Source organism: Salmo trutta, chromosome 35, assembly GCF_901001165.1.
Source record: "Salmo trutta chromosome 35, fSalTru1.1, whole genome shotgun sequence".
Taxonomy (NCBI): domain Eukaryota; kingdom Metazoa; phylum Chordata; class Actinopteri; order Salmoniformes; family Salmonidae; genus Salmo; species Salmo trutta.
In genome coordinates, this window is record NC_042991.1 from 34,963,051 (window position 1) to 34,976,026 (window position 12,976).

The following is a 12,976-nucleotide window of genomic DNA, read 5'->3' on the forward strand; positions in this document are numbered from 1 at the left end:
TTGTTGTATCTGTGGCGCCACTGCACCGTGTCGTTGAAAAGCCGACGCCATTTTGTGTGCGTGTCTTTTTTCGCTGTGTTTTCAAGAGGAAGCAAGCAAGCAGGTCAATCCCCCCCCACAGCAGAAGAAAAACACAGAAAGGTATGTTAAAAATGAAGATTTACACAATTAAAATGAATGTAACAAATGTTAATGCACTAGTATTGCCAGACGGAAACAATGTGATTAACAAGCCTGTTAGCGTTATCTTTGTGGTGTTTATCTTGCGTTTGCGAACGCAATCACAAGGCCCCCACGGCACAAAAAATACACGATGACTGTCGCAGCTAAGATAACGATAAATACTCGGTTTTGAAACCTTTCCGGCGTGAGTATACACACACGATTGCACGGTTTATTATATTAGTTTATTTTGATTAATGTATTGAGTTTCTGTTTTGTTTACATTCTGCAGTTTGTAAACGATGGTTTTCTAGCTAACGTTAGCATAAACTGCTGTTAGCTAATGAATGATGTGGGTGTGCGCATTAAGTATTTCTGGTGACCTGACACGACGTTTTAACAACATTCCTTCAATATTATTATTTTTTACTTTAAATATTTGTCATCATAGGTCGTTTTTCTTTATTTTCTTTACTGTTTTGCTATCAGATACACATCGTCCAGCCAGAATGAGTGGATGCCGCATATTTGTCGGCCGGTTGAACCCGTCCGCCAGAGAGAAGGACGTGGAGAGATTCTTCAAAGGATACGGTCGCATCCGAGACATCGACCTGAAGAGAGGCTTTGGTTTTGTGGTCAGTACACACACACACACACACACACATTTCACACGACCTTTTCTCAATGCATTGTTCTTAGCCCCAGGCTAAGGAGGCAGGCTCTTGGCTAAGTGGTAGTGAACAGGCTTTTTCTAGTTTTTTGTGGTCAGTCTACACACAATGAGTACAGTTACATGCACACTAAGGTTATTGAGAATGGTCCGATTTTGTTAATAGTTCATTTAAATGTTTGCATACTTTTGCAAGAATGATTTCCCTAGTAACCCTGTTTTACATGGACACATCAAAAAAAATTGGTTACCAGATGGAACTCTGATAAATGCAGAAAATCACCAATCAAAATAAACTTACCACAGCAACAATGTTATTTTTGTGATTCTGATTTGATTCTGATTTAAGGTCTATAGGGCGCGTTCACTATTTACTCCGATTTCAGGAAACTCAGGTCTGAGTGTGCCAGAGACCAGAATAACTGATTCATTTACAAACTCACAACACCGGTAAACGTTGGTTTAAAAAAAGAAAACGTAATTCTCTTGTCACCAACTCTCAGGATAACGTGAAAACAGCCTAACCAGCTCTGCTAGGGCGAGTAAAATGCTCAGTGAGATGTTCTCTCATTTGTGTCTGGAAGTCGTTAGCTAGCGAGCTAATTTTAGCCAGTTACCTTGGGTGCTTGACTACCGTTGTTAGGTCGGAACCCTTGGATCGACCCTACTCCTCCACCACAGAGTCCAGTGTGTTATCTGAGAGCAAAACACTCTGAATTTGCAAAAGGACAATTTGACAAAGCTCTGAATTTACGAGTGCACTCCAGAGTGAATCTCCTTCATTGTGGTTCAGAGCGTTTTGTTCTCGGGGAGTTCAGGGAGCAAACTGGACGCTCTGGTCCAGCTTTTATGAAAAAAAATACTGCTTTCAAAATACATTTTTAACTGCTGTACTTGTGCAGTGTAATTGCTGTGTCCGAAATACCACAGTCGACTGCAGTTACTGCAGTTTCAACTGTAATATTTGTTTGTAAGGGAGGAGAAGGGTTGATCCTAGCGTTGTGAACAGCAGTCAAGCACCCAAGCTAACTGGCTAAAGTTGGCTAGCTACTTCCAGACACAAATGAAAGAACGCCTCACTCGGACAATTTAATTCGCCCTAGCACACTCGGATGTGAGTGATCTGAAATCGAAGAAGATGGCATGTTCGTAATTTCACGGTGGCTCAGAGTTGGTATCTGAGCTATTTCTAAGATTAATAGCTTAGTGGTTAGACCGTTGGGTCAGTAACCAAAAGCTTGCTGTATTGAATCCCCGAGCTGACAAGGTAAAAATCTGTCGTTTTGCCCCGGAACAAGGCAGTTAACCCACTGTTCCCCGGTAGACCGTCATTGTAAATAAGAACTTGTTCTTAACCTTTTATTTAACTAGGAAAGTCAGTTAAATCAGAAAGCGTCACAATAAGTCGCGGCGTTTGATTTGCCAGCTGAAACCGTTGACAAGTGTGCCGTTTTTAAAGTAAATATTAACTATTTTCTTTTAATATCGTCACCTCATAAAGATCATAGTCAGAACTACTAAACTACTTTCCGACTTGATTCCATGCAAATCAATTGCGCACATTTAGCTCTATCAGAGTTCTACAGCAAGTAACTGCCTGCTTTTATGATCCGGATTTTAGATTAGTGAGGGTAGCTTCACAATTTCTCGCAATATTGGCTGCCATTTATTGGATATTTGAGTGATGTGAAATAAGTGACCTATACCTGACGAGGAGGAGTGGTTTAGGTTAATTTCCCATCCGTTGTGGGCTCTGCCTGTCAATCAGCAGAAGGGTGCTTTTTGCTGATATTTACTTAGCAATCTACCAGTAGAAACGTTGTAGAGTTGGCTAAACATAGTGGTAAGTAGAACTAATGTACTTTATAATCCAACCAATCTCTCAACTTAGCGACGTTAACATTTTCCCCTTTTCAACAGTTTTTAAATAGTATTTAATCACGATTGCTGCTGACAGAAATTACATTGATTTGATGGATCACATCAAATTGGCTAGCTACCCAGTAAGCACCCGTACCTTTGGCTGATTGTATCAAAATGCATAGGAAATATGTAGTTTCGAGAGTATTGGCGAGACATCTGAATAGAATGTTGATGCCTGGCCAACATTCATAGGTTGCTCCTCCCTATACTCGGTCACGTCGGGCCATTGTTATGAAAGTTTTCAAGCCGCCCTCTACTGCCGGCTCAGTAGTGGTGTCCGGTCATTTTGGACGGAGGCTGGTGACGGTTTTGTCAAAATAACAATATAGTGCCTGGAAATACGATGACATGGCTTAACCTGTTCACCAATATCCAATGGTAGAGTGTGGCGCGAAATACAAATGCCTCAAATGCTATAACTTCAATTTCTCAAACATATGACTATTTTACACCATTTTAAAGACAAGACTCTCGTTAATCTAACCACATTGTCTGATTTCAAAAAGGCTTTACAACGAAAGCAAAACATTAGATTATGTCAGGAGAGTACCCTGCCAAAAATGATCACACGGCCATTTTCAAAGCAAGCATATGTCACAAAACCACAGCTAAATGCAGCACTAACCTTTGATCTTCATCAGATGACACTCCTAGGACATTGTTATACAATACATGCATGTTTTGTTCAATCAAGTTCATGTTTATATCAAAAAACAGCTTTTTACAACTTCCGGTGAATTTACTAAATTACTCACGATAAACGTTGACAAAAAACATAATTATTTTAAGAATTATAGATACAGAACTCCTTTATGCAATCGTGGTGTCAGATTTTAAAATAGCTTTTCGGTGAAAGCACATTTTGCAATATTCTGAGTACATAGCCCGGCCATCACGGCTAGCTAATTTGACACCCACCAAGTTTGGCCCTCGCCAAACTCAGATTTACTATAAGAAAAATTGGATTACCTTTGCTGTTCTTCGTCAGAATGCACTCCCAAATGTTGTTTTGGTTCCAAATAATCCATAGTTATATTCAAATACCTCCGTTTTGTTCTTGCGTTCAAGTCACTATCCGAAGGGTGACGCGCGAGCGCATTTCGTGACAAAAAAAATCAAAATATTCCGTTACCGTACTTCGAAGCATGTCAAACGCTGTTTAAAATCAATTTTAAACAGCGTTTAAAATGCGAAATTCAGAGTGGACGCGCATCTCCCTTATCATTGTTCCCTGCCTGACAACTCACAAAAACTCCTGCTGTTTTTCGCCCAGAGACTGCAGAGACGTCATTCCACTTTCTGCCGCCTTCTGAGAGCCAATGAAAGCCTTAGAAAATGTCACGTTACAGCAGAGATGCTGTATTTTTGATAGAGATGCCACAGAAGGAGAACAAATTGCCAGACAGGGCACTTCCTGTATGGAATCTTCTCAGGTTTTGGCCTGCCATATGAGTCCTGTTATACTCAGACATCATTCAAACCGTTTTAGAAACTTTAGAGTGTTTTCTATCCAAATCTACTAATTATATGCATATTCTACTTTCTGGGCAGGAGTAGTAACCAGATTATATCGGGTACGTTTTTTTATCCGACCGTGAAAATACTGCCCCCTATCCCAAACAGGTTAAGTAGTCAAAAGGTTTTGTAGGAAACAACTTTGCCAGCATTATCATGTTGTCAAATTTACTTTAGGCAGATGCCAATGTTGTTCAAAAATAGCTAGCGATGCTAACGTCATACTGCATATAAAGTCAATCTGGCGACTTGAAAATGATGACAAAAGGTTTTCCTCCTAATTATTTGCTTCCTTTTTGAATGGCATCGTGTTTCCAAGCCACTGTAATGCACTTTTGATGGAATCTTCATCAGCGCTCATTGATGATGCGTTGAGTAGAATGCTCAGTCGTGCATCAGTCCAAAACAAACATTCAAAACAATATTGTGACGAAACATGCAACTCATGAATAAACAAGGAAGAATTTAGATTGTAGCCATTCTAAATACATCTGCAAGATGTCTTGCCAATTAGCAAACAGTCTCTGTAGTGGCGATTCCCTATGCACTGGCACAGAGGAGAGCTGTCCATAACGCTTCCACAAAAATCCGCTTTCCAAACGTTACTCTTTTAAGGGGAAGTTCCCATTTATTGCGTATCTAAATAGCTCCAAAAAACAGTCCTATTCAAAAGGTGCAGAGATGCAGTCTATAAGCTGTATCTGTGATACGGTAGGAACTCTGTGCTCGCTCCTCTCACCTGTACAAAACCTTCCTGGTCACCTGTGCTACCTACATGCACGCATTGACCCATGACCCCAACATATAGTACCCGCTAGTGTACAAAACAAGTAGAAAATAACCCTTGACAGACATCATATAGACAACTCCTAAACAGGCCAAAATGGCTCATATTCTCCATACTACATCTTCCTGTATACACTGTCTACATTGGGCAGGTGCATGTGCTAACTAGTAACAGATCATGTCAATGTGGCTAGTTAATAAGAGAACTTTCAGGGGATAAACTAGACTGGCAGCTTCATTAAATACTACCCACAAAACACCAGTGTTAACAGTGAAGAGGTGACTACGGGGTGCTGGTCTTCTAGGCAGAGTTGCAAAGAAAAAGCCATATCTCAGACTGGCCAATAAAAATAAAAGATTAAGATGGGCAAAAGAACAGACACTGGACAGAGGAAGTCTGCCTAGAATACCGGAGTCGCCTCTTCGCTGTTGACGTTGAGACTGGTGTTTTGTGGGTACTATTTAATGAAGCTGCCAGTTGAGGACTTGTGAGGCGTCTGTTTCTCAAACTAGAGACACTAATGTACTTGTCCTCTTGCTCAGTTGTGCACCGGGGCCTCCCACTCTTTCTATTCTGGTTAGAGCCAGTATCTGAAGGGAGTAGTACAGTGTTGTCTGAGATCTTCAGTTTCTTGGCAATTTCTCGCATGGAATAGCCATAATTTCTCAGAACAAGAATAGACTGACGAGTTTCAGAAGAAAGTTCATTTGTTTCTGGCCATTTTCAGCCTGTTATCGAACCCACAAATGCTGACGCTCTAGATACTCAACTAGTCTAAAGAAGGCCAGTTTTATTGCCTATTTAATCAGAACAACAGTTTTCAGCTGTGCTAACATAATTGCAAAAGGGTTTTCTTATGGTCAATTAGCCTTTTAAAATGATAAACTTGGATTAGCTAACACAATGTGCCATTGGAACACAGGAGTGATGGTTGCTGATAATGGGCCTATGTAGATATTCCATAAAAATTCAGCCGTTTCCAGCTACAATAGTCATTTACAATGTCTACACTGTTTTTCTGACCAATTTGATGTTTTAATTAACAAAATGTGCTTTTCTTTAAAAAACAAGGACATATCTAAGTGACCCCAAACTTTTGAACGGTAGTGTGTATATACACACACACTTTCAAAAGTTTGGCGTCACTTAGAAATGTCCTTGTTTTTTAAAGAAAAGCACATTTTGTTAATTAAAACATGGCATTAGTAAACACCTTACTCTGCTAAACCTTTTTTATAACGTTCAGCAGAGTAAGGTGTTTACATTACTAATGCCGTACTCGGCCATCTGACAAAATGTGTTTTTAATATAAAATTGTTAGTGTGCATTTAAATCTACTCCCTGACACGCTTAGCTAAGCCCTCAATTTCCGTCTCTGCTAACTCATTGCTGTGTTAGCTAGCTAAATGTTCTAGAATGGATATTGATCTGAATGTTCTATGTTGTTGTCCAGGAGTTTGATGATCCCAGGGATGCTGAGGATGCCGTTTATGAGCTGGACGGCAAGGAGCTCTGCAACGAGAGGTAAAGTGACGGCGTCTCTGTCCACGATGGACATTTACACATCACAACCATGTTGGCTCAATGCCCACATATCAATTAAGGGTCAGTGGTGGTTATAACATCCTTCCATAGCCCTCTGTTTTCTCTCTCTCAAGCCCTGTTTTTTTTTCCCCCTCTTTTTTCCATCTCTCCATTCTCTCTCTTAGGGTAACCATTGAGCACGCCCGTGTGCGCCTGCGTGGTGGCCGAGGACGCGGTGGTGACAGAGGAGGAGGAGGTGGTGGTGGTGGCGGAGGAGGAGGGGGTGGAGGCCGCTTCCCCGATCGCTACGGCCGTGGCTCCCAGGATAGTCGGAGGTATATGAACATTCATACGATCAGCTAGTCTCTTAATATTCACAGTGGGGACTTTCCACACTCGTCACTAACATGTAGATTCCAGACATCTGAACAGTCCCTTTTACATGTGGACAGTTGAGACAAAATACCCACATCAAGGTGTTATTAAACCAACTTCAAAACACTGGTTTCTGTACGTGGCTTTCACGGTTTGTTCATCACCTGAGGCACGCGCACAATGTAATTGCGTGCATGCATATGCCAGGATATAGACATCTCAGTACCAGCATTTTTAAAGTCTGTTTAATAATACATTCCTGTGGATATTTTGTCTCAAATTTCCATAAGGACCAACCAACCAAGTGGACAGCCGTCAGCGTAAGTTGAATGACAGTTTATTCCACTTTCTGTCAATATGAAGCACCTTTTGGATAAGTTTATATTCATAGCAATATGTGGACACCCCTTCAAATTAGTGGATTTATTTATTTCAGCCACACCCAATACTGACAGGTGTATAAAATAGAGCGCGCAGCCATGCAATCTCCATAGACAAACATTGGCAGTAGAATGGCCTTACTGAAGAGCTCAGTGACTTTCAACGCGGCACCGTCGTAGGATGCCACCTTTCCAACAAGTCAGTTTGTCAAATTTCTGCCGTGCTAGAGCTTCCCCCGGTCAACTGGAAGGGCTGTTATTATGAAGTGGAAACGTCTAGGAGCAACAACGGTTCAGTCGCGAAGTGGTAGGCCACACAAGCTCACAGAATGGGAGCACGTAAAAATAAAAATCCTGTCCTCTGTTGCAACACTACAGAGTTCCAAACTGCTTCTCGAACCAACGTCAGCACAGTAACTGTTTTGTCGGGAGCTTCATGAAATGGGTTTCCATCGCCGAGCAGCCGCACATAAGCCTAAGATCATCATGCGCAATGCCAAGCGTCGGCTGGAGTGGCGTAAAACTAGCCGCCATTGGACTCTGGAGCAGTGGAAACATGTTCTCTGGAGTGATGAATCACACTTCACCATCTGGCAGTCCAACAGATGAATCTGGGTTTGGCGGATACCAGGAGAACACAACCTGCCCCAATGCATAGTAGTGCCAACTGTAAAGTTTGGAGGAGGAATAATGGTCTGGGGCTGATTTTCATGGATCAGGCTCCTTAGTTCCAGTGAAGGGAAATCTTAAAGCTACAGCGTAGAATGACATTCTAGACGATTCTGTGCTTTCAACTTTGTGGCAACAGTTTTGGAGAAGGGCCCTTTACTGTTTCAGCATGACAATGCCCCTGTTCTCAAAGCAAGGTCTATACAGAAATGGTTTGTTGACACCAGTGTGGAAGAACATGACTGGCCTGCACAGAGCCCTGACCTCAACACCTTTGGGATGAATTGGAACGCCAACTGTGAGCCAGGCCTAATCGCCCAACATCAGTGTTCGACTTCACTAATTATCTTGTGGCTGAATGGAATCATGTCCTCTACAGCAATGTTCCAACATCTAGTGGAAAGCCTTCCCAGAAGAGTGGAGGCTGTTATAGCAGCAAAAGGCCCTTGGTTTTGGAACGAGATGTTCGACGAGCAGTTGTCCACACACTTTTGGTTATGTAGTGTAAATCTAATCTAGGAGACTAGCAAGCTATCAGCTCTGTGTGGGCTGAGACTGCTCTCATCCCCTTTGAACTATTATATATTTTTATTTTTAGTCAGTCATGGTCCTGTAGACAAAGCATAGTGGGAGTGTTCTAGGATCTGATAAGCATGTTAGATTATAATGAATGGACGGGGGGGAAACTGATCATAAATCAGGACTGAGGTTCTCTCTTCCCCCCCACCACAGCAAAAGTATTAGGCTACTAGTTGGGGTCATATCCAGGCTTTGGCTAGAATGAAGGAACTTCAACCATGACCCACCAACGGGTTCTCACCCACTGTAAGGGAACCACGGTTCTAGATCATCTGCAAGGTTCTCACACTGTTCTTTGTCTCCCCCCCCATCGCAGTAGGAACCCTCCTCCGATGCGTACGGAGAACCGTCTCATCGTGGAGAACCTGTCATCTCGCGTCAGCTGGCAGGTGAGTTCCTTACCTGGGCGTGTCTCTACCTGCCTGTTAGTAACTCCAGGCTCTGACTGATCAGACGGAGAGAACGCTCAGCTTTATACCTGAAGTCTTCACTGGTATTGATCTCAAGGCAACTTCCTGGTGCAGTCCAGGTAAAGACTAATACAAGACTCATTCTCTTTTTTCTTTTTGCCTACGTTTATTTTAGTATATGTGGTAATATTCCATGGGCTGAGAGCAAATAAATATGCAAATCGACAGCACTAAATGTGTTGTGATTGGCCCAAATGGCTCCTTGCAAAGTATTTAATAGCCTATCAAGAGCTCTCAGTACATATCCAGCCCTTTCCTGAGAGCATCCGGTGGAGAAATGGCTAGCCATAGCTATTTGCTGCAGCTAAAGAATGCAGTTGATTAAATACAAAAGAGGGAGAAAAAAAACATTTGTCTGTTTTTTAATTTTAACCAATTCTTCACCCCTTTATTTGCCAGCCTGACTGTTGTGTCGTATGGAAGAGAGCGCTTCTTATGGTGGAGTTAACCCAATCAGGGTCCCTCTCTCTGGGTTGAGCCATGTCGTGCCAGCCAGTGTGCCAGTCAGCCCGCTCCTAGTTGGTTCCTCTCCTCCTGCTGGTCGTATGAGAGAGTGCTCCCTCGCTTGGTCGGGGGTCAGGTCCCAGCCCCGGGTTCCACTACTCTCTCTGCTCTAGAAGCGCTGGCTGCCCCTTCGCTCACACTCGCTGTCCCCCTGGTGGTGTGGGGCCTCGACGGCCGGAGCGCCGTGCTGACACAGAAATCACAAACAGAGGCAGAAAGAGGAGAGTCGATGATGGTGTTCATGATGATGGTGGCGGTGTTTTGGTCTGATCCATGGTGGTTCGTTAATTTGAGAGGCTTCGATCGATCCATATCTTCCCCTCCCCCAATTCCCCTCCCCCCTCTCCCCGTGTGCTGTGGTTCCGTCCGCACATCGCGAGAGGTGCCCCAGAAGTGGATAAAATCTGCTGAGCGAGGTCACGAAGGGTCAAGGTTGGATCACGAGGTGCGATCAAGGTGGTTATGGTATGGTGGACTAGGAGAGCCTGCTACGGCCCGCTCCAAAGGGGTCGATATCAGGTATTAGTTTCCTCTCTTCCTCCCTGTTGACTCTCTGTACTGAGACTGAGGGGGGTGCTGAGCCCTGGATGGGGTTCCTGTCCCGGGTGTTAGGGAGCTCCTGTCTAGCCAGAGACGACAGGGCTCTTGGGGTTGATCAACACAAAACACCTCTGCTGGTCATGCAGACTTTTTTTATATTTATATTGATGACTATTCTGTGTAGTTTTTATTTTTTTTATTATTTTTTTTAAAGAGGGTGGGGGTCCAATAATTGAGACAATGCAAAATAATCCAAATGTTCAGGTCAACTTGAAATATTTGACGTTAGCTTCCTGCGTTTTACAGATCCAATTGCAGATCACGTAGGCTGTTTACACAGGCTGCCCAATGGCGCAAAGTCCTAAACCCCCCCCCAAAATTCATTACCTCTTGTTCGATGATACGATAGCAGTCAGTTAACGTTACTGTTTTTTTAATGTAGTCTTTATGTGCTTTTTGATATTAAGTAAATCCTTCCAAGTTCATTGACGTTAGCAGATGAAGATTGTCAAAGTAGAAAACAATAGGGTTTTGGAATGAATGCCGACTAAGGTCATCAGCTCTTATATGTTTTTTCATTTAATTAAAAAAAATAAACATTTAAAACCTTATATTGATTTATTGGCTCGTTGAACCATGTCGTGGTTTAAAGACTGGACAGGACGTCATAGTGCTAAAACAATCTGAATTCTGCCATCTTTATGCAGGCTCGCCGTCCTGTTTCCCCCCCCCCCCCCCCGACTGATTGGTCTTTTAACCCATCAGATCTTTTTCAGTGCTGATATGATTGGTCAAAAGACAAATTAGTAGCAAAAAGATCAGAATGTGTAAGCAATCATTTGTTTTTCCGGGGAAGGCTTTCATCACATTTCCTTAAACTGTCTTAAGCTGTAGGGCTTTGTAGCCTCTGTCCAGTTGAATACTTATTTTTGGCCATTTTGCCAAGCTCTTGGATTTGCTACAAACGAGTTTCTTAAGGAGGTCTGTGGCGTTTTCTAAACAGCTAGTTCTGTCAAGTTGACTGGTCGTGGACGTCAATGTATCCACACAACTTCGCACACAGACAGACCCTAACCGTTTAACTGACCAACTACTTTTATAACACAATAACTTTGTTGCTGGACGAGACAGCCAGTCATTTTGCAGTGTTCTCTGAGGTTCTTGGACCCCTCTTGTTATCTTAGCCTTTGTAGTTGCTCTATGATATCTAACCTTTTTTTCCTCTTTGGGAAATATGATGCATTATGTTGAGTGTTGTCCTGGTCCGGTCCTAACTTAACCTGTCGTTGTGTAGGACCTGAAAGATTTCATGAGACAGGCGGGGGAAGTAACGTTTGCAGACGCCCACCGCCCCAAGCTCAACGAAGGGTAAGAATGACATGAGCTCCCCCCGGGTGTTCTTCCTAGACGCGTGGATTTGCCAACATCCATACTCCTCCTGATATAACGGACGTTTAACCATACTCCTGATATAACGGACGTTTAACCATACCCCTCCTAATATAACAGACGTTTCCCCATACTCCTGATATAACGGACTTTTAACCATACTCCTGATATAACGGACGTTTAACCATACTCCTGATATAACGGACCTTTAACCATACCCCTCCTAATATAACGTTACGTTTAACCATACCCCTCCTAATATAACGGACGTTTAACCATACTCCTCCTAATATAACGGACGTTTAACCATACCCCTCCTAATATAACGGACGTTTAACCATACCCCTCCTAATATAACGGACGTTTAACCATACCCCTCCTAATATAACGGACGTTTAACCATACCCCTCCTAATATAACGGACGTTTAACCATACCCCTCCTAATATAACGGACGTTTAACCATACCACTCCTAATATAACGGACGTTTAACCATACCCCTCCTAATATAACGGACGTTTAACCATACCCCTCCTAATATAACGGACGTTTAACCATACCCCTCCTAATATAACGGACGTTTAACCATACCCCTCCTAATATAACGGACGTTTAACCATACCCCTCCTAATATAACGGACGTTTAACCATACCCCTCCTAATATAACGGGCGTTTAACCAATGTCTCAGTTATATCCTACTGACCTCTTTTTGTCATGTCGGTCTTCAGGGTGGTTGAGTTCGCTTCTTACAGCGATCTGAAAAACGCTGTTGAGAAGCTGTCTGGCAAGGAGATCAATGGGAGGAAAATCAAGCTGATTGAGGCAGCTAAGAAGAGGTGAGTTGGTCTGGAGACTAAGCCCTTCTAGATGTTTCCTCTAAGGAACTGAGGGAAGGATGCACTGGAGACTAAGCCCTTCTAGATGCACTATCAGCGTATTTGAATAGGGTTTCAGTGAACTGATAAGAAGACCACAGACCGTTGGTTTTATTTAGGGTAAATCCATTTTAATTAAATACTTTTGACATCTGCTTTTTTGTTGTTGATTGAATCTAAATACTTGCCATACATGTTTGCTCATTGAAGTGGTCAGAAAGTGACCGTTGGCCCTGACAGCCAAAACATTCAAGAGACGAAGGTGCTCCAAGTTGACCCATTTTATAGAACATGAGACATCCATGTCTTCCTCACTGGAAAAGATAAACGCTTGAGTACGATTTTATAATTTAAAAGCTTACAGACAGTGTTGTCAAACTACTTGATTATTTCTTGAAGAAAAATATGTAAGTTTGTCATAGAAAAAAAATTATTAGTATATTTTGTAGAGTAGACCCTATTTCACATCACCTGATGTTTTTGTGTTGTGCCTCCATCGGTTGAAACGCAACATGCTGTTGAATACAGACAGGATGGATGTCATTACAATCTCAGAAACAGAATGAACATAACCCTTCAGATCACTGCAGTTTAGCTGCTACGCCATTGAAC

At 42.6% G+C, this 12,976-nt stretch overlaps 1 protein-coding gene across 2 annotated transcripts in view; it reads left to right on the forward strand.

The window, feature by feature from the left end:
• Positions 1–12,976, forward strand: part of LOC115175132 (serine/arginine-rich splicing factor 5) — a 14,961-nt gene continuing 1,985 nt past the window's right edge. The window contains exons 1-8 of one of the 2 annotated variants that reach the window (XM_029734341.1): positions 1–141; positions 652–797; positions 6,511–6,581; positions 6,767–6,916; positions 7,247–7,276; positions 8,901–8,973; positions 11,393–11,466; positions 12,218–12,325. In XM_029734341.1, the coding sequence (XP_029590201.1) occupies positions 672–797; positions 6,511–6,581; positions 6,767–6,916; positions 7,247–7,276; positions 8,901–8,973; positions 11,393–11,466; positions 12,218–12,325 (632 nt within the window). In that variant the 5' untranslated portion in view covers positions 1–141; positions 652–671. The remainder of the gene's footprint in view (positions 142–651; positions 798–6,510; positions 6,582–6,766; positions 6,917–7,246; positions 7,277–8,900; positions 8,974–11,392; positions 11,467–12,217; positions 12,326–12,976) is intronic. The other variant, XM_029734342.1, reaches the window with a different exon arrangement.